At 45.4% G+C, this 22,467-nt stretch overlaps 1 protein-coding gene across 5 annotated transcripts in view; it reads right to left on the bottom strand.

The window, feature by feature from the left end:
- The window catches only part of CCSER1 (coiled-coil serine rich protein 1), a 1,487,243-nt gene that overhangs the window by 1,141,990 nt on the left and 322,786 nt on the right, over positions 1–22,467 (bottom strand). For all 5 annotated transcript variants that reach the window (XM_019488094.2, XM_019488095.2, XM_059722321.1 and 2 more), the window contains exon 5: positions 9,686–9,806. In XM_019488094.2, the coding sequence (XP_019343639.1) occupies positions 9,686–9,806 (121 nt within the window). The remainder of the gene's footprint in view (positions 1–9,685; positions 9,807–22,467) is intronic.

Here is a 22,467-nt window from a genome sequence, read left to right as displayed (position 1 = left end):
GGCAGAGCAACCCCGTAGGGGCTCAGGGCAAGCCCCAAGGCAGGGGGAGATGGCAGGGACCAAGGGAAGGGGCCCTGGGGGAGGGAGGCAGCAGGAATCACAGGGAGAACTCAGGCGGGGGTGGGGGAGGGGCAGAGGCAAACGAGGCTGCCAGAGCCCAGGGGAAAAAGGCTCAGAAAGTGGGGGGAAGGGGCAGGGGGGTCCCCAGGGACAGGGTGGGGAGAGGCAAGGGTTGTTTTGGGGGGGGGACAGGAAAAGGGGGGCAGGGAGTGCGAGGCAACGAGCTGAAAGCACCTGAGCTGGAGGAGCTTAGAAGGGCTTCAGCTGTCGGCGGCCATCTTGAAAGAAAGAAAGACTTTTGACTTTTAAGAGACCTTTATTCCCCGGAGGGTGATAACTCGGAGCCAGTCAAAAGCATGTACAAGGACGCCCGAAGCTCTGGGCCTCATGGACAAGGCCTGGGCTCGTGGCCTGCAAGGCCTGCCCGTACACTCTAGACAAAAAAAAAACCAACCAACACAACGAAACTTAAGGACTATTTACAGTATTTACAGTTGTGCCAGCAGGGACACCCATGGAGGCCTCCGGGGTCGACCCGCACGAGCAAAAGTCCAGGGCCTCGGCCCGCTCGACGCGTCTCTGCGGCTTGAGCAGCCGGTGGCATCACAGAGCGAGGATCAGGCGTCCCGCCTCGACCCGGCACAGCACCCCCTCGAGGGCCCAGCGCTCCTCAAAGGCGGGCACCGTCCGCCGGAGGACAGCGTGCTCAAACTCGAGCGAGAGGCGGGCCCGCACCAGCAGGCGGAAGAGCTGCAGGGCGTCGACCATCCCGGTGCCGCTGAGCTGGTTTCGCCGGCTCTTCAGGGTGGCCATCTTGGCCTGGCCCAGCAGGAAGTTGGCCAGGCTGACCGTGGCCCGCTCGGCCGCCCGGTATGGAAAGGAGTGGACGTAGGCGTCTTCGGAGAGGTCTCGGCCCAGTGCCCGAAGCAGTGCGCCCAGGGCGGCAAAGAGAGGCTGCAGCCGGGGGCAGTCGAGGAAGGCGTGGAAAATGTCCTCGTCCAGCACCCCCGGGCAGAAGGGGCAGGCCGCCGAGGCCGCTGGGTCCAAGTGACGCACAAAGGTGCCGGTGGCCAGGATGCCGTGCACGAGCCGCCACTGCAGGTCGCCGGTCTTCTTGGCGATGGGCGCCTTATACAGCGTGCGCCACGCCGGGGTCCCGGGCCGCGCCAGGCGCCGCCGCCACGCGGTGTCAGGGCGGCCGGCCAGCACCTGGGCGTGCCGGGTGCGCACCACCCACATGTAGAGGCCCTTGCGGGGCAGGGTGCCAAAAGGGCAGCCCGTATTGCTGCTGGGGGGCACCGGGAGCCTGAGCAGCGTGTTGGGCCGCTCGGCCAGCTCGCCGGGTACCGCTGGGATGACGGGTAGCGGTGGGAAGGCGTCTTCTGCGGCGTCTGCGGTGGGGAGGGGCCGGCGAGTCTGGAGATGGGCTTCCAGGGCGGTCGCTGCCTCCGTCGGGAGCGCGGCCCTAACGGCCCGCAGAAGCCGCCCCGCGGTGCGGACGGAGCGCATGGCCAGCCGGGCAGCCAGGGCCTCGGGTGACAGCCAGTCCGACCGAGCGGGGTCCAGGAGGTGCTCCAGGCGGGTGGAGCGCGCCTCGACGAGAGCTGCCGTGAGGCTGGCGGAGGCCAGGCTCGGCACGACACGGTGCAGGGCCGGGTTGTGGACCAAGGGCTCTCGAAGGAGCTGCGGGAACCGCAGGTGCCTGGCCTGGGGACAGAGATGGAAGGCCGCCCGCCAGGCCCGCACCACGCTGCGGTAGAACGGGGGAAGGACCGCCCCGTTCAGGAAGGTGAGGTCCAGTTGAAACAGCTCCCGGTCAAAGCCGAGGCCCCCCACTCGCCGCAGGAATCGGCACGCCAGCTGTCGCCACGGGAGGTGGCCTTCGGTGTACAGGAGCCGCTGGAGGGCCTGCAGCCGATAGGCGGCCACCCTGCTGGCCAGATCGATCAGGCCCTGGCCCCCCTCGCCGGTGGGCAGGTAGAGGGCAGCTCGTGGGAGCCAGTGGCGTCCGTCCCACAGGAAATCGACCAGGAGCCGCTGCAGTCGCTCCAGTAGCTCCGGCGGAGGGTCCAGCACCGCGCAGCGGTGCCACAGGGTGGCCGCCGCCAGGTTATTGATGACGAGGACGCGCCCCCGGTAGGAAAGGCTGGGCAGGCGCCAGCGCCACCGCTGCAGGCGGGCCTCCACTCCCTCCTCGAGGCCGTCCCAGTTGCGCGCCATGAAGGTCGTCGGCCCCAGGAACACGCCCAAGACCTTGAGGCCCTCGCGGCGCCAGGCGAGGCCCCCCGGCAAGTCCGGCGGAGGCCTGCCAGTCCATGCGCCAAGCAGCAGAGTGTCACTCTTGCCCCAGTTGATGCGGGCGGAGGAGGCGCGCTCGTAGGCCCGCTGGCAATCTGCCAGAGCCCGCACGTCTTCCCGGGTGGCGAGGAAGACGGTGACGTCGTCCGCATAGGCCGACAGCCGGAGACGAGGGCCAGCGGGCGGGCCCGTGGCCGATGGCAGGGCCACCCCGCTCAGGCGGCGGCGCAGCGCGTGTAACAGCGGCTCGATGGCCAGGGCGTAGAGCATGCCCGACAGCGGACAGCCCTGGCGAATACCCCTGCGCGCGGGGAACGGAGCGCAAAGCACCCCGTTCACCTTGAGCAGGCTGGAAATGTCCCGGTACAAGACCCGGAGGGCCCCGGTGAAGGGGGGGCAGAGCAACCCCGTAGGGGCTCAGGGCAAGCCCCAAGGCAGGGGGAGATGGCAGGGACCAAGGGAAGGGGCCCTGGGGGAGGGAGGCAGCAGGAATCACAGGGAGAACTCAGGCGGGGGTGGGGGAGGGGCAGAGGCAAACGAGGCTGCCAGAGCCCAGGGGAAAAAGGCTCAGAAAGTGGGGGGAAGGGGCAGGGGGGTCCCCAGGGACAGGGTGGGGAGAGGCAAGGGTTGTTTTGGGGGGGGGACAGGAAAAGGGGGGCAGGGAGTGCGAGGCAACGAGCTGAAAGCACCTGAGCTGGAGGAGCTTAGAAGGGCTTCAGCTGTCGGCGGCCATCTTGAAAGAAAGAAAGAAAGAAAGAAAGAAAGAAAGAAAGAAAGAAAGAAAGAAAGAAAGAAAGAAAGAAAGAAAGAAAGAAAGAAAGAAAGAAAGAAAGAAAGAAAGAAAGAAAGAAAGAAAGAAAGCTTTGACTTTTAAGAGACCTTTATTCCCCGGAGGGTGATGACTCGGAGCCAGTCAAAAGCATGTACAAGGACGCCCGAAGCTCTGGGCCTCATGGACAAGGCCTGGGCTCCTGGCCTGCAAGGCCTGCCCGTACACTCTAGACAAAAAAAACCAACCAACACAACGAACATAAGGACTATTTACAGTATTTACAGTTCTGCCAGCAGGGACACCCATGGAGGCCTCCGGGGTCGACCCGCACGCTTTACGAATTTGAAAGAAAAGAAAGAAAGAAGAAACTAAAAACTATTGGCAGGGCTGATATCACCTCAAAGGAAGCATTCCTAATGCCAAACAAGGAATAACCCAGCCACCCTGAAGCACAGACCGTTATTTCTGTGCCTTGGCTAGGGAAGAGGGAATGGGTCAGGGAATAGGAAGGTTGGTTGTGCTGAGCGTAGGAGAACAGGGGGTTGAGGGAGCTGGGTAGAGTCTCACCCAGGGGCTGCAGGTTATCACCCTCACTTATCCTCTACTGGGTTAACCTACTCAAACTGCCACTAATTTATAGATCAGGGCTATAAAATCTTTAATGTGGCTGTGAAAGGGTTACCAAAGTAACAGCTGCTGCACAGCAGGCAGGGAAAGGGAAGCCAGGTTGTAGGAGGAATCCTGGCTCTGGTCTGTGATGTCAGGCAATTCAATGGGCTGCAGTCCAAGATGAGGCTCTTGCCATAGTTTTTGCCGGTCTGACCCTGCACACTCTTCTGGGAAACAGGAGGGTGGTACAGTCCCATCTGCCCTGCATGCTCCTATTTCTAGGAGAAGTGCATGCCTCCACAGGAGGTGCATAGATCATTAAAACTTGCTTACAGCAGCACCTGCAAGGGGCTCGTGGGACCCCAGTTGAGAACCACTGGCTTAAACACTTGATCCAGGACAGCTTGAGGATGCCTTCATCCAGGGTTCATTTTTTGTTTTGAAAACATAGCCGTGGAGGAGCTGCTTGTAGTTATGGTGCCAACTTTTTATATAAAAGGTTATTGTCAGATAAAGTAAGAGACCTGGGTCCAATTCACTCTTTCAACCTGAAAAGCTTCACATTTACATCTCCTACCTCCAGGAAGAGAACTGTAGGTCCTTAGGGAAATTTGGGGTCAGCAAGTGAGAACCCTTGTGAGAGTTTGAATACTTTCAAGTTTAGATAGATGCCAAGTCGTGTTCCTCAAATGCTAATTTTGGACTATGGCTCCTGAAGTCCAGCTGAATTCTGTTTTAGGCACTTAAATCTCTTTTTGGTGTCCATCCCTTAGTTCACTGTCTGTTCAACCTTATGCATCATATAAACAATCATATCAAGTCCATTCAGACCACTTGAATGCTTCAAGTTAGGTTCATATGCAAGTCCTTTACCAAATTAATACATAAATATGCTGATAAATATGTTGAAGAAAACCAATTTAAACAATCAGTACTAATTCAGTGATTATTTAAAATTTTCAAGCTACTATTGGGTTCAAATTTAACGGCTTTAGCACAGAAGGAATGTAAAACTGATACACCATTTAGGCCCATCCATACATTGATCGGAACATACTTAGCAAGCCTTGATTCTTATGGATTTTAAGTAGTTTCAAATATGAAAGAACAAAAAGTAACAAATGTTTGCTCCATTTAATGTAGGATTATCCCCCTAAAAATTCTAGTAGCGATCGATTTTTAAATTGGAATATTTTCAACACAACATATTCTTATTTTCTCCTCCTTGTTAGAGTTGGCAAGTTATTTTACAAGACTTGTGACTGTTTCCTTTTTCAAACTTGAGATTGAAAAATATTTTGCAAAAAAAGTCCTTTAGAAGAGAATCAAAGGTAAAGTCTACACTGCAGCCTGATGTCTACAGATGTGATCGCCACTCACGTGTTCATATCCAAAATAGTTTTAAATTAGTAAGCCCAGATACTGCTAGCAGGGTAGTCACAGCAGCAAAGGGTTCAACACAATTTGAAAAACCTAGCTAGATCCCTGGATTAATACTTGGGTGCTCTAATGAATCAAGACTTGTTACCAATGTATGAGCATGTGCAGCAAGGATGATGTGGAAACATATGTACTGCTGTCTATATTGCTTGTATCTAGCAGAAGAATACTATTTGATGGATACCAAACTCTCCAGAAGTTCCCAAGACCAACCACTGGAAATGGTAGTTTTCAACTGACAGAATGACCACAAAAACTTAAATGAAGCTTTCAACTCGTAATTTAAAAATTTCAAGCTTAGTTTGCCTTCCCACATTCTGTTAGAGAAAAGTAGTGCAAAAGAAGCTTCTTCACATCACATTCATCTATCTTTTTATCTTTATTTTAGTCCTATCTAAAATTAAAATATAGAACTTTTAGCATCCGTGCCTTTTTAAGAGAGATTGGTTAAACAATTAGCATAGCAGTGCCAAGAGACCTTAAAAACTTGCACTAAAAATCACTTATTGTGGTGTTTTTTTCTGTGTTTTATTTCTACAAAGTTAAGCAAAAAATTAATAATCTGTACTAGACAAATAGGAAGGGGAGAGTTTCTAGAAGGAGGGTGGAAATTAGATCTCATAGCTTTCTCTCTGAACCCTTACCTCCCACTTTTACTGAGAATATTTGCTACTGTTCGGAAAAATCTTTCCCTGCCTTGCACAGTTGGCTGTTGGGATTTAGGACTAAGGAAACAAAGGGAGTTATTTATAACTAGCAAATTGCCCGTCAAGAATGATGGGGGGTGAGGGGAGGGAGCGGGCAGGAGCACCACTACCCACCAGCCTGCACTGCCGCCGCTTACCAGGAGGCAGCGGGGGTGGGGTGGAGGGAAGCTTGCCCTACTGTCCCCACTGCCAGCACCCCATGCCGCTGCTGCATCCAAGGGGTGGTCTGCCCCTCCACCCCAGACCTGCTCCTTGGAGGCAGGAACAGAACAGAGTGCTGGCGGTGTGGTGCTGGCCTCGTCCCCTCCCCCCCCCCCCAATCCCCTCCATCATGGCTGTGCTCCGCCATGCCAGTCCATCCCTGCCATTCTGTGTCCCCCTCTGCCAGGGATGGATTGGCACAGCAAACAGAAACATACAGAAAATAGAAGGCCCAGTCTTTACCATGAGGAGCTGATAACTTCTCATCTGCCAAATGTCTCCTCTGCAAAACAGCAGGGCAGTATATACTCCTTGCACACCCCAAATGTGGAAGAAGAAGAATTAGAATGGCTGGAGCATTAAAGAAAGCTCAGAGCACCATTATACATTGTGGGTCATCACAGGCAGTGGAAGCTGGGAAGCCCACTGTTCTACCTTTGGAGTGATGTCACCCCCTACATACCTTCCTGAGTAATGATGCTTTTTTACTTGCAAAAGGTCCTGCTCAGCTGCTCCCATATTATTCTCGACAAACAACTCCACACCCAGCAAGTGATTTTGCCCAGTGCACATAATACATGATTTAATAATTTTCCAAATTGCTTAAACAGTATTTTGATTAAACATGTAAACAATCCTCTAAAACACAACAAAGAAATAAAAATAATTGGCTTTTTCACCCCCAGTCCTAGAGTACGTTTAATTATCAACTCTTCAAAAAAACTGAGCATTGCGTTTACCATGATCATTTCCTGCTTACATTAAATTAAATTAAACAAATAAACTACATAATTTAAACATGTAAGTACTTGGTTTTTAAGACAAAATATTCTTGTTAACCAAATATCATGCACTTTACCTTAAAGACCTATTCTATTTTACTTTCTATATTGCATAATTTTTTGACTTCAAGAGTCTACATACATTTTGTCTGGGTCAACTTCACATGGATATGAAGAACTGCTTATTTATGACTTATTACACTTATACTCTTTCCCCCACCATATATAAAGATATCTGTCATACTATTCATACATATTTACACACACATATTAATTACTTCCTATCCTCCTATTTTTATACACACACACTTACTTGTCCCATCCTGCCTGTACAAGCATGTGCCATACTTTCCTATTAAGCATGTCCACCTCTTCGTCTTCACAACAAAGCCCCCTTTTTATAGGCCACTGCCCATTTTAAATTCTCCATTTGTGTCCACAGAGGAAAAGCAAAGTTTAAAAGAGATGTTGACTGACAAGTGTGCTTTAACTGGGATCTGAACAGAATTCCACACATACAAGGCAAGGTGGACAAATACACGGACCTTAGAGTAGGAGAAAGAAGTGAATTGGGCACTGATAGTGATGCTTATCAAAGACTATTGAAATACTAGCCAATTGCCCACCAGAAATGACAGGGGGGGGCGGTAATGGAGTGCTACCACCCACCATCCCACACCGCCAACGTCTCCCAGGAGTGGGGGAAGGGGGAACCTTGTCCTGCTGTCCCCTCCGTCCCCCTCAGCCAGCACCCTGGGCTGCCTGCAGGGAGCAGGGGTGGAGGGGGGTAGGGTGTGAAGCCAGGGGTGCTGGCCTCACCCCCACCCCTCCTGCTCTGTCCCTGCTGTCATGGCAGTGCTCTGCTGCACTGCTTGAAGCACTCTGTTTCAGACAATCAATCAGAGTGCAAATAAAGTGTTATGGACAGACAGACTAAGGCTTTTATAATATCAGACCATCTTTACTCTTCCACAACATAGTGAAATTCTGATGTGCTACGAAATTCTGGATAGGTGTTGCTTATCCAGAACTGAATGGTTCGGAAGATGTATTACTTTAATTGTAATGATAAAATGCTACTCAATACTGCTGCTTCTTATGAATACATTCAAAAGTGTCAGCTATGGCAGCATAAGGGGTAAAGTCTGATTTTTTTTTTATTAGAATTCCAAGAACCTACCAGGTATATCTGGAGACATGCAAATCTGTGCAGTATCAGAGGTCAGAGCTTGTTACCAAGACCTCTCTGTGCATGAGACCACAGTAAGATTTATGCGATTGCCAAGGTGTGTTTGAAGATACTGTCAGTGTGATTTTTAAAGTGGAAAAAAAATACACCCTTGCTAATATCAATTAGGTGGAGGGAAAAGTCAGCCAGAAAGCATCATTCAACTCTCACGCACATGCTGAACATACAGAAATTGCATTAGATTGAATCCATGAGAGATTACAAGGTGAAACCAGCGACCAAATTAATAGAAGAGAAGGCTGAACAAACAACACTGAAGGTACACCTCTTAATGGAGAGTAAATGCAAATTTATTATGGTGTTTGAGTTAATCCCACTGAATCCTCTGGATCCCAGTCCAGCATAAAAATCCTAAAACTTTTCACAAATACTTTGCATTCAGAGATAGAATTATACACTAAAATGCCCACTGCATACACTGCACCTATGAAAATGTTCCACTGTAATAAAATGAGCCAAAGTATTGGTACATAAGCAATCTGATTAGCTGTACCTGGTACCACTAATCATTTAATTGTAGGGAGATACACAGTAGCAGTTTACCACTTATGTGCAATATGAAGTTACAATTAGATCTTAATACAGTTCTAAATTCAAGCAAAGGGTGGGAAAGATGGAGAAAGAGACTTCAGGTCTGCTGTTCAGTTCAGTTTTATTACAAGTTACAATGAAAGAAAAAGAACCCAGATGGTTATAAGTTTGATCCAAACTTTTTTTTTTAGATATTGAGACTCAGGGCCTAGCCCTCCAAGTCTTGTAGGTGTTCAAACTGAGATCTGGAAATATAGAAGTCCTGTTTTTAAAAGACAGATTATTTTGACTTACTGGAAGCTGAGCAAAAATAAATATCATCAAATACATATTTGCCAATAAGAATTCTAATTATTTTTTGTACTTTAAAAATATAAAGCCTATAATTTTGACTACATGTCATCACCAAGAAAAGTATGTTTCCTGAAAAAATATGTCTTTCGTTCTCCAAGCACCCAATAGTTAAGGAACAACCATCCTGCCTGGTATCTCAAGATAAAAGCTGCTGTGTCCATGCTGTGGTTATGATTCTCATCCAAAGTGGTGGTGCGCAGTATTAAACCACACTATCTAATTTAATAGGATTTACTTGAATGTCCACCACTAGACTCCTGAAACTGTCACCCTACCCTTTATCAAAATAACAAAACAGTCACTGAAAAATACTGAAATAAAAGAAGAGGTAAGTATTTAGGAATAAATATTCTTTATAAAATTCAACAACTGACAGTATGAAAGATTATCATCAAAGAAAATAAATAACTTTATTAAACCTCTTTCCACTCTGTTTTCTGGATTGTAAATGCCTATTACCTAAAATATACTGAAGAACTACCTCCTAACAAGAACCCCCAGAAAGGCTCTTGCTGTTAAATAAATGAAACATGATTAGCCTCAACTTAATTTGTGCCCTTGGGCATATATCCCCAAATCCTGGTAAAATAAAAAGGTGTTGCACATGCCCATCTGATGGCAGATGTGGTTTTGCTGCTCAAATTGTGCTGAATAATTAATATGATTTTAACCAGGAACTCACTGTTTGGCCACATCACGCATTCTTGGATGTTCCTTTTTCTTTGCTTCCACAGGTGATTCTACAGGAGCAAGCACTACAGCAGCACAGGAGACTATGGACTGGCATGAATCTTCCCGACAAACTGCAAAGACAAAATAGAGTTAAAAAAAGGGCACTCAGAGTTCATTTTAAATATGCAGTATTGGGAAGACATTAACAATACAATCAAGAAAGAAAATAAAAGACTGATCAGACTTCAATTGCTGTAACAGTTTCACACTATCTAAAGCCCAGGTCTGGTCAGTCTTACTCTAAGAAAACCCATGTCTATATGTTTACATGTGGATTTACTCATCCAGTAGGTACACTTCGGGGTGCCAGAATCTGACACTACCCTGTTTTAGTCTATATTTGTCACAAGTTAAAAATTGCAGCAGAAATAAGAATAGCTTAAATAAAGCAACATTCCCCAAATCCCCTCCCTTTTAGATATTAACCAAGCAATAATTAAACTCCAAAGCATGAGAAGGCTTGCGAAGTTTTCTTTAGCAATTATTCTTCATTTTCAGATACTAAGGGTCACAAGAGGCAAATAGCCTTCATTTATTTCCATTATTTTACTAATTATCTCTATTATAACAGTGCCTAAAGGGCTTAACTAAAACCAGGTCCTTATGGTAGCAGGCATTCTAGGGATGTAGAGCAGGAGGCCATTTCTACCTGGAGGAGCTACCTAATCTAGTAGATGGACAAAAGGGTGCGTCCAAATGAGCACATACGTGCCACTTGCAGCATCTCAAACCCCTTTGAGATGATGCAAGACGCACGTGTGGGAACAAAAAAACGTTCCCTGCACTGCAAATTTGCGCCACAGGGGCACAATTAGACCCCTGGATATCCAAGTGTCAAAAAATGCCCTGGGGGGAAAAAGCAAGGCAAGGCATGGTCCTGGACCGTGTCCTGAGGCAACCGGAGGCTCGGTCCTTGCCTCAGTGCTGAAGCAGGCTGCCTGCCCCATCACAGTTCTGGGAGGATTGTTTTACCCCAAGTGGCACAATTTGCTCCACAACAAAGTGAATATCTGGGCATGTGCGCTGAGGCAAAAAGCCCTGGCTCAAATTTGCACTGCTTCTATTTGAGCTCCTGCAAGTGCATATGCTTGCATGTGTGGATGCGCCCAAGCAGAGGAGAGAGGGGAAGGAAAAAGCACAGGTGGTGAAGTAAGGCCATGGACAAGCATGAATTTGAAGCTCTTCTGAAGAGACCAAAGCCTCAGGAGACCAGAGGCTGAGAGACATAAACGGATTCTTGGCGGGCAGCAAGAAGGATTTCTTGAATGACTCTGAACCTCCAGAGGCTCTCAAGCACAGCCAAGAGCACAAGACACTGTGCTCACTGTCTGTTTGTTTGCCTTGCACACACGCATACACACCCTCACTCTGTTGGGGGGAGGGAGGGAGGGGGTGGTAGGGACAGAGCATTGTGGGATGCCAGAGGACCAAGCAACCTCATGTCACACAGTGTGGAGTGCGCAGATATTTCAAGAAGCTCATCAAAAGGAAGTGCTTCAAATATGCTCTTTGATTTTTGAGGACCGTTTTTGAAGCACTTCGGCTATTTCTAAAGTACTTCTTCTGCTGTGAATGTCTGCATGCTCACTGTTTGGAGGGCTTTAAAGGTGTCTGGAGCTCTTCAAACATTTCACCTACCAAGGATCTACAAGGTGTCAAAACACAGAAATTGCACAAACAGGAAGAGGATCAGGTCTCCTCAGTTTAAGGTTAATGCTTAACACACCGTACCATGCTTTCTCTTAGTTGTCACTCAGATACATATTGAGCAGTATTAGGAAGCCTGGACTATTTGTAGAACTGGGAACATGATAACTTCCCTCTGCTGTGGATCTGGACCAATCATTTCTAACAAAAGAATCCTCAACTATATGTGACCCCTAAGAGAAACTAAACTATATTTGTTTCAAGCATTCTCAAATCTAATCTGAACGAGTCACCAGTAATTTAGCACTTAACTAGTCACCATTCACTGCTATGCATTTAGGAAGATATAGATTTCCTTTACAGCCACGGCCTATATTTATGAGCTGAATAAAAGCTGGAAGTAAAAATCGGTTGTACTGTACAAAGTGCAGCAGCTTCTTATGTAATAGTTTCATAAATGCATAGCTGAGTATATCATATATAAGCAAGATCACTTAAAATGCAGTGACCCATTTTTTTAAAAAGTTACCTTTTTTGTATACAAATTAAAGTACATCAAATCTATTTTAGACAGTGACGGGGTAAAGTTTAAAGGAATGCATCATATCAGTCTTAGATTATAAGATGACTGGACCAGAAAGCTTCCCATTTCACTTAAATAGAATCCTTTAACTGGAGTAGGCTTTATATCTTAATTTCCTCCTTATGGGATGACTAAATTCATCTTAATGGATGAGATTTCTCAGAAGAAATGGAGGGAAATTTGTGTGACCAATTACAATGAAAGCCAGCCTATGAGACCCTCAGATGTTTTTACGATTGGACTCTTCTTTAATTGTCTGTGAAATATTCACAAACATTTTGTTGAATGTTTACATTCACTGGCATATTCAACATGTAAGTGTTTCCCAGCACCAATGGTCAGTTTTTATTCTGCAATATCCTTGTGTAAAAACTAAGTTATTTTTTTTCAGCATTAGCATGAATCTGGTCAAGTGATGCATAACTGGCATGTCTACACATGCAAATACTGCAGGGTGGGCTTACTCTAAATTACTCTAGAGTAAACCCATTCCGCACAAGCATCTACAAATGCGGGGATGTAGAAGCAGACTTGCTGCTCTTGGCAGCAGTCTGCTCCTGCCACCTCTGGCCCTGCACGGGACCCCTGCAGCAACCAGGGGGAGTTCTAAGCTCCTACCAGGGGCTGCGGAATTTCTCCCTATCTCCAGGGAGTTGCCTGCTGCCAGGGTGGGCTCTGGTGGTGAAGCCCAGGTGGGGACAATGTCCTCCTACCCTGGCATCAGGAAGCTCTTGGTTCTGGCTCCCTTACTGGGGGAGCAGGAGGCTGGGAAAGAGCTGCAGGGGAAGGGCAGGTCCTACCTCCTGCCCCAATCCACCAGTGGGGCAGCTAGCAGTAAGCCCCTGCCAAAGCCTGGGCAAGGGCAATTTCCCCCTGTCCCAGAAGAAGGCAACTCCCAGCCCCCTCTCTGCGATTGCAGAGCAGGGTATGGGAGCTCCCTGCTGCTGGGGCAGGTGAACATTGTCTCTGCCCGGACTCCGGTGGTAGAACCCACCCTGGCAGCAAGCAGCTCCCAGGGGCATGGAGCAATCTCCTGTTCCCTGCTGCCCAGCTGATGAGGAGCAAACTTGGTCATCTACACATGCCATACAATGCAGTAATTACTTGCAAGTAAATCTGCTACTTGTAATTACAGGTAGCAAATTTACTTGCAATTAGAGCAAATCACTGCATAGTAAGCATCTGCACATGTAAACGGTGATGCTTACTGTGCAGTAATTTGCTCTAAACTCAAGTGCAGCACCCCCTGTATACACACCCAATGAGAACTATTAACAAAGATTACAAAAACATTACTTGTGACAGTAATAGAAAAAGTAATATATATTTAACTTTAATATCCTTTTCTATTCTAATTTAAGAGGGTGACAATGGCTAGTCGTACTAGCTCAGGAAGCTGAACTCTGTCTGAAACTGTGATAAAATAACAACAATCCTGATTTTCTGTTCCTCCACAAGGATATAAGCCAAACCAGCCCTTCTCCCAGCCGAGATGATTCCGTCTTCCAAGTGGCTCAAGATGTACTAAATAGGACAAGGCAGGATGAGAGGGAGGGCATGGCTTGGTGTTGTCTCTATTCACTCCTCATGCTTGCCTATTCAGTTGTGCAAGAACAGAAGTAGCAGCTCTTCTGCCTGAAGAGGCCAGTAACTCACAAAGAAGAATGAGAAGACATGCAGCAGGGATCATGACTAAACCATGAATGATTAAACTAAAGAGCAGACAAGGCCTGAACATGGACAGAAATTCAAAAGATTTTGGCATGAGAATCTGTACCATGACCCTTATATATAGTTCAAACAATTTTGTTTGACTACAGTTAACATATTCCAGGATTCTTTAGACTTGTATATATTTAAGAGCCTTCTTGAATTGTTTATGTGAACTAACAGAAACATAAACAGAAGTGTCTGTTTCTCAAGTGTCATCTTCATCAATTGCTTAAACAGGTGCTTCATGACTTAGTTACTATCATACACATTGCACACCATAACAAGACTGAATTCATAGACAAGTTCTATATACTTCTCCCACATCTGGGATGTTAACTATAGGCATTGACAAATAAAAATTAAGAGGAAAACACTTTGGGTTATAATCATTAACTAAAATCAGGTGTGTGAAAATGACAACATTCACATCCCACTGGCACTTGGATTACATTTGGCAAATGTATGTCAGAGAATACACGTACCAGGTAGAACAACTGGCAGGATTAAGACCACCCCATCAAGACGCAAAGCTTCATGAGACTGAGCATAACCTTTTGTTCTTAATTTAATGGGAAAAGTGGTAGCATTTGAATATTTAGTTTTCTAAAGTTAACATAAAACTGAACAGCCAGAGCTCTCTGATCCCTACTTTAAAAGCGCCTACAGAAAACGTTCTAGTTGATAACCTGACTTAAACTACAGAGGGCACGTCTATTGCGCATTAGCCCAATAACACTGCATAATAGCGAGGTGGTTAAAAACCATGCTAATAGCCTACTGCACAATGTTATTAGGCTAATGCGCAGTAAGCATCATAAAATAACCATACACACATCGAACTAAGAAGACATTAAACAGCATCCTACTTCCTAGTAGTCCACTTTTAATGAGGCTTGGAGACTACAGTAGTTAAGGTCACATATAACAGTTACATTTCTCTTGGGAGAATTGCCATTCTTCTGTTAGAAGCTAGGAACATACAGTACCATACTTCATTAAACAAGTACTAAACTAAATGCACAGTAATTAAGGAGCATTAAAGATTGTGTAGATGTGCCCAAATAGGCATTCATGTCTAGCGATAGGGATTTCAGAGAAATTCTTAGAAAAATAGCCTGAGAGGACATGCATACCAGTGTCCTGACTGGAGAGCTACACAGATAAGCTCTCCAGCCAGGAGTCCCTAGAGAGCTGTGCCTTGGGCCACCCCTGCCTCTTGGGAGCCCAATAATTGATAGCCTGTCCTTTCTCCTGCTTGGAAAAGAGGCAGGCCATCAATAGGCAGCTCCCTACCACATCCCACAACTTTTAAATCATCCAGTGTACAGCCCAGATGGGGCTGGGAGAGCCTCCCCCGACCCTGGTTTCTGTCCCTGTTGACTTAGAAACTGATGCCCACACTACCCAGCTGGCACTCCCGTCTGGGAAGAAGGCAGTGAGCAGCTGGCAGCTGTTCCACTCCCCTCCTGGACCAGACCTAGAGGGCAGTGAATGGAGCATCATGCAGGCATTCATTCTTGCAAGAGAATCTCTCTTGCAGGGAAGATCTTCCAAATGTCTTCTTTGGGAAAAATTCAATGAATGCTTGTATGTTCCTAGCTTCTAACAGAAAAGTGGCAATTCTCCCAACAAAAATGTAACTGTTATATGTAACCTTAACCACTGTAGTCTCCAAGCCTCATTAAAAAAGGACTACTAGGAAAATGCATTGAACTAGGAAGACATTAAATAGCATCCTACTTCCTAGTAAAACTACATCAGAGTGAACAAAATCTCCTGAAACTACCAGATGAGCAGTTCACTGTGGCTGAATAACCCACTGACATGATTTAACATGAAGGCAGCTTTCCTAAAACTGCAGAGATTTGTTTGTTGGATCAAGACGTGTGAAACATTTGATAAACTGTTTATTCTTCGGAAACAGAAGGAGATGTAGAGTAGGTATAGCTTCCCAAAACACCTCCAATTCCATCTTTTTGAGTCTTTGCTCAGACAGCAGTAAGTCATTATGGCACAGTGTAATTAACTAAAATGTCATGAAACAGTGGCAACAAGGCAGCAAGCAATTTTCATATACTAGAGTGTATTCCCTTATTATCCGTTCATAACTTTCATTACAGAAATGAGAATATGCCTGACTGCAGGCTAACAGCTTTCATATATAAGATTGATGAAATAAGCCACTAGTTCTTTCCAAGGAGGCTATTTTATTTTCACATTTTTCATTTCTTGTTTTCCTCAAGCAAAGTTTCTTCTTATGTAGTGCTGGTATGCACTTTTTAAATAAATAACAATGGGTGTCTTAATTTGAAGCAGCAGTTTTTATATTTAAGGATCCCAGAAAACTTTACAGAATCAAAATGATACATGATAACACAGAGATTTACCCATCACTGTACTAAAGCTTCTTGCAATGTTAAAAAACCCAAAAAACTCTTCATAGCATATCTGAATGCTGTATAAGTTTAGCCATATCAAACTGAAACTGCAAGGAGAATAAGGGCCTTGTTACACATTACCTTTAAACTGCCATAAAGGCACTTAAAATGGAAGCATTCACCAGTTAAAGGGTGTTAACCCATCATAAGTACCCTCTCAACATTTAAAAAATATGCCACTCAGAACAAGATTTATCTTTGAAATGTTTTACTCATCCCATTCCAGGGTATTGTTTGAATGGTCAAAGGAGGTAAAATTCTTTACTTCTGTACCTGCAGCATCGCAGGGTGCACAGCTCTCAGTCACTTTACCTCTTCCCACCTCCAAATCTGTAGTGGTCTCCACACCTCTTCTCCTTCTCCCCCCATGTTGAGAACAGCCACTCTAAGCACTTAATGACAGAGAGATCATGTAGCTGAGGAAAGCAAAAATTTCCCCCAGATGTACTGTCTCTCTGCCTGGGGGCTCCATGCTCAGCATGGAGTGCGTGGGGCTCAATTTAACAGTCTCACTGCCCACAGACTCCATGTTCAGCACAGAACGGATAAGGCTCAATTCAAGAGAGACAATACATTCATTACAAACTTATTCAGGTGAGTCACAAGCAACAACCAAAAGCATAGACTTTAGTGTACTCTTTCTGGGATGGAGGAGAGTACTTGAGTGCTAGTCCCAAAAATCACTCCAATTCACTGTGAGGCACCTGATCACAAACATTAGTAAGAACCCTCCTGTATTATCCCAGTGATCTGAGGCAGAATTGTACTGCTCTTTGAACATGTACAGCACTATATAAAAAGTACTTAGAAGCACAGAGATATTTACAGGCTAAACTAGCTAGGCATTTTTATTCTTCCTTCTCTACCCTCACCCCTCCATGTATCAACCATCTCATACAAAACAGTTCCTAGGCACATGGACCTGACATCTCAAGTAACCAGTACGAGAAAACCCACAGTTTAATGGTTTAACACCACTAAAAGAAACACCACAGTTTAACTTCAGAACAAGGAGTTTGAGTGCATCAGTATACCATTCTGGTTGCTCCATGTTTTGTTAATTTGGATTGTCCTGCCTCAGCACACACACTGAATTTTAAATTGAATTCCTCTAACAACTGTATTAAATGGGCCGGTACGTGGATCATTATGTCATATATGCATCATAGAATTATCTATCTACTACAAGCAAAAAGTACGACCAGCTAATTCAAACTAAAAAGTACTATATACACTGGTTTATTTTAATATAATGATAGCAAAAATGCCAGGTTTGTCTAAGTCCTATTGTCCATGCCTGCCAAAGGCTCTTTTAAAAAAATAGAATGCAATGGTAATATAGATCAAGTAATTTTATATTGATAGAAACACAAGCCTTCGGAGTTTTGAAAATAGTGTAATCTTTCCATACGCTTACCAAAGATAAAATCTACAGGTACAAAAAGTAAGGCTTATTTACAATCACCATGAGACTCTAAGCAGAGACCCAACTGAACCCCTTTAATACCGGAAGAAGTGCATTGTTTCTGCAAAGGCAGTTAAAACTTACAGTTTTTATGAATTCACTGAAAAAAAGAGCAGTTTCTTAAGATATACTCAGCAAACCAAGTTATTAGACGAAATGCATAAAAAAAAGAAAGTTAATTCTGGTTTATAAACAAACCAATGACTTACTGAAATTAGGAGATGATTTCTCTCTCCAGCATGGCAACTACCAAGTTATTTTATCTATAAGTTCTTTAGTTTGCACAACATCAGATCTTGATTTAATTCTTTTTCATAGGATCAAGCAGCACATCATATGTAATATTTTTTGCTTAGCATATGCCAATTTTTTCTTTCTCCTTTTACCTGTCTCTGCTGCACCTCTGATTTACATGCCACTCCCTTGTCACTCCAGAGGAACAATAGCATCCTGGCTCCTCTACAAGCCTCTATTCACCAACTCTCTAGGGGCAAGTTAGTTGTGCAGGTGTGAGATGGCATTAAGCCTTAACCTGTGACTGCTCTGAAACTGTCCTAATGTTATGACACCATAACATTTCACAGATTTAAAATGTTTTAAACCTATAACAGAACCCTAAGTAAGCAGTTAAAAGTTGAGTTCAAAATTGGCCACAGCATCAATATTAATTGGTCATCCCACTCTATCAAGTTATTTATTGGAATGAATTCTTCAGTTGTCACACCACTGTCTAGACCGTTTGGATTCTACACATATTATAATATATAGTAATGATTTAAGCAAAACATGTTTGATTTTATTTTTTACGTTGGGAAACAAAACTCCTCTTTGATTGTCACAGATTCTTAATGTTTAATCTTGGCTATATATTCTAATTTTCTAGATCAGAGGTATCAAACAGGTGACCTCTCTTTCCATGCCTGGCTGGACCTGTACTGGAGGGCTCTTCAGGGAACCAGATTCAAACTCACCTTGGGTGGTGAAGGGAGCCATGGGGGTTAATGTAGCCATCGTTCACACCCTTCTACTAACACACATCTCCAATGGGACTCCAGAACCCAGGTTTTGGAAGTGGGACCTTTGCCTAAATTCCTAGCCCCTCCAGGCATCCTACAGACCAGATAACATGGATCTGCAAGATGGATCCAGCCCAAGGGCCATATTTTTGATACCCCTGCTCTGGACCAACATGATACAGGGATGCAGTTTCTATTAATTATGTTTCTAGTTTACTTTATTAATCTTTTTTATAGATTTCCAATATACCAGATTATTTTTAGCTCACCTCCTAGAACCAATTTCCACAGCACATTGTCATACAAAAGACAAGAACTTCCTTTAGTCCATTAATTAAAAAATATGCTCATTGTCAAAAGTATATGGTGAGCTATGTAAGGCATATTTAAATGAACTTAATCACCAACAAGTAACCAGGACAGCAGCATATACATATGTCTACACACTTGAACATTAACTCTGAAATCTACACTCCTACTCCCCAACCTCATGCAATGTTTAGGCCTGTTGCCCAAATACAAATATATTCTATTTTCCAGCTACTAAAAAGAACACAAATACGGGCCTGTAATCTGATTACATTACTCACACTGAGTAGTACCTTACCCAAAAATATATGGGGCAAGAATCTTTTCAGTATGTGTAAAACCTGACTCATAGTCACAACAGTTCTGCCACATTACATTTTTTTATCATTTTTACATGTATTGATACTAATAATTAATTTACAAAAGAAGAGGTGTCCACTTCTTCCACTTAAGGAGACATGTTTATGAAATGCCAGTCCTAGTTTTACTTATTTAATAGGAAAAAAAAATCAGGAAAGTGGCAACTAAGACTATAAGAGCAGTGGGATAAAGAACAAAAACATTTCTCTACTGAATCCATATTCCCCTTTGATTTTTGCAAGGGCACGCAATCTTTCAGTATAGGTTCAGCCTAGAAGTCTCACTAAAACATTTGCTTTTGCAAACGTACAGAATTTATTAGTCCTTGGTAACAATATATTATAAAAACTATGCAAGGAATTGACATCAAAGTATCTAAGCAACTAATTTTATACTATGCATATAGGTAATTCTTGTCATTGTCAGCAGCAGAAAATTTCCTACCACAGAAAAACACTAGAAATGACACATTTTCTGGCAAAATATAAAGTACATCATATGCAAATGAAACCAATCTTTCCATTAATGTTGTCTCCTTTTGTCATAGTGCAAGCTACTTATAAACCACCTAATAACAATCACAAAATATAGAAATTGTTGAGTAGTAGAGCATTAATTATTTTTATGGTCATTCAGATAAACATACCTTTTTCTGTAAAATAAATACATTATACCAGCATTTCTCAAACTGTGGTACACATACCACAAGTGGTATGCAGACAGCCTGTGAGTGGTACACAGAAGGCCGGAGGGAGTGGCGGGGCATGCACACACCTCCCCGCCAGCCGAGCCTGCTGCAGGGGTCAGAAACACAGCCTGGCCACATGTGCAGCAGTGTCCAGCAACTAAGTGTGTTGAGGAGGAGGGGCATGAGGGGGAAGGGGCAGGGGGGGCAGATTGAGTCCCCCATGGTGACAGAGGGAGTGTGGTGCAGGGGGGATGGTGGGAGCGCCGGGCAGGTCGCCTGGGGGGGGGGGCTCCCACCCCTATGCACACCCCAAGTTAGGCATGGAGGGGCATCAGCCCCACACCCCGGGTTTGAGCATGAGACAGGGTGGGGCGGGCTGCCGTTGCCTCATGGCCACATGCAACACCACATGCCTTCTGTGCACTGGCTGCCCAGGAGCATAAGGCACGTGGTGCTGCATATGGCTCCCAATGTGCCAGAGCTCAGTAGCAGCACCTCTGCTCTGCATATAAATCCGGGGGGGGGGGGGGGGGGGGGGCAGGTGGCTCCCATGCCTACCCCAGGGTGCACACAGTGGCAGGCCTCCTGGCACCCCTGGAAAGGCGCAGGTCGTCCCAGGAGGGGCCGTGGCAGGCAGGCAGGGAGCCCAGCAACATCCAAGGTGGGGCCTGGATGGTCCACACAGTTCTGTGAGGGGACACCACCTGGGCAAGGCAGGATTCTGGGCTCTGGGGGACTTTTGGCTCCAGGCTCAGCCTCCCTGAAAGCCGGGCACAGTGCACACAGGGCAGAGTTGTCCCCACTGCAAAGGCCTGGCCACAGGAGCTGCTAGGAGCCGTCCCCAACAACTTGAGCTGGGCCACCGCAGCTGCCCCAGCCTGCCCAAACCCCGGCCTTGCCCACCCGCAGTTCCCTTCAAGGGGCTGAATCAGGCACTGCTTAGAACTGCTGTGCTGCAGGCTGCCAGCCAGCTCGGCTCTGATCATTGCCTGCAGCAGCTATTCCCAGAGCCCAGGGAGTCCCTGCTCATGCTGCACCCAGCACACACAGGCTGAGCAAGGAGGCCCCCAAGCCTGGCGTCCTGCCCCAGCCAGGCAGCATTCCGCTGTGGGCAGGGAGGCTGTCCCACCCTTGCAGAGCTGCACGGCCAGGGCCAGGCCCACCTCTGGAGCCGCTGAGCACCCCCACTGCAGCCAAGTCTGCAGAGGCCCAGGGCAGCTCCCATTCCCACTCCCAAGCTGCCCCCCACATCTAGCTGCTGCCTTCCCAAGGGCCCGGCCAGGCCAGCCTGCCCACAGCACCACCCCCACATCTGCTTCTCTCTGCGCCTCTCTCCCACTTTGTGTTCCCTTCCTCCTCTCTCTCTCTCTTTGTCTCTTCCCTCTCTTTTTTTCTTTCCTTTTTTCTCTCTTCTCTCTCTTTTTCTCTTTCTCTCTCCCCCCAGCCCCAACACAACATGCTTAACAAAAAAAAAAAAAAAAAAAAAATACACAAGCACAAAGGTAGTATATGAAGTTTCATTTATTGTCACCATGTATAGAATTTTTAGAAAACCTAGTATTTACTGTAAAAAAAAAAACCCCAACATTTATTATTATTATTAATTATATTAATATGCAGTGCATCTTGCCATGTACCCTCTGCTCCAGTTTTTTTTTTCTGGTGTGCTCGCACTCTGGCACCTTAACAGGGTTAACATTGTGTTTTTTTCAGTAATCCGGCCAAAAATATTGCCTACCTCTGGTTTACACTGGATTTCTCCTCCTCCCCCCCCCCCCACCCAATTTACAATTCTTTTATATGGCCCCTGTAACTGATAAAAAATGTTTTATGGTTACTAAATATTTTGATATTGTTTTAACACATAGTTTGTTACCTAAGTGTATGAAACATTTTCTGGTGGTACTTAAGACTGTATCATTTTAAATTGACAGTACTCAGTCTGTCAGAGTTTGGGAACCGGTGCATTCTATGTTTCCTGTATAATATTTCCCTACACTCCTGAAACAGAAAGAGAAAAATCTACTTATTTCATAAAACATGCTTTTCTAAGGGATTGGTGTCCCTTCTATCATTCTTCAACTCGTGTTATGCTAAAGCATACACAGTTTTGCTCTAACTCCTGAATGTTACTTTCACAGCTTGATGTTTTACAAGTAGCTCATATATTATATTTCCCATTAGCAAGACCTAGCTCAGGTCAATCCTTGCTGGTTTATATATCCCCAGAAGATAACTTATCACCTCCGGAGAGCTTTACTTATGAAAAATTATGTTAACCTTTTCTTTCTTTTTGTCTGGTTAAACTATTAAAAAAACTAATTTGTCGTTTTTAATATAACAGATTAAGACCTTAATTTTAAAAAAAAGTGTGCATTTCCCAGAACATTTAATAATGAACATGGCCAGGAGTCATTACCATCTGACAGCTGTTCAATGACCCAGGCAAAAGGAGTTGATGGCCTTAGTCCAACTCACATTAGACAGGTATCCAACAAAATAAAAATCACCAC

The sequence above is a fragment of the Alligator mississippiensis genome, chromosome 2 (genome assembly GCF_030867095.1).
Source record: "Alligator mississippiensis isolate rAllMis1 chromosome 2, rAllMis1, whole genome shotgun sequence".
NCBI classification, from domain to species: Eukaryota; Metazoa; Chordata; order Crocodylia; family Alligatoridae; genus Alligator; species Alligator mississippiensis.
This window is presented reverse-complemented; position numbering and strand designations above follow the sequence as displayed.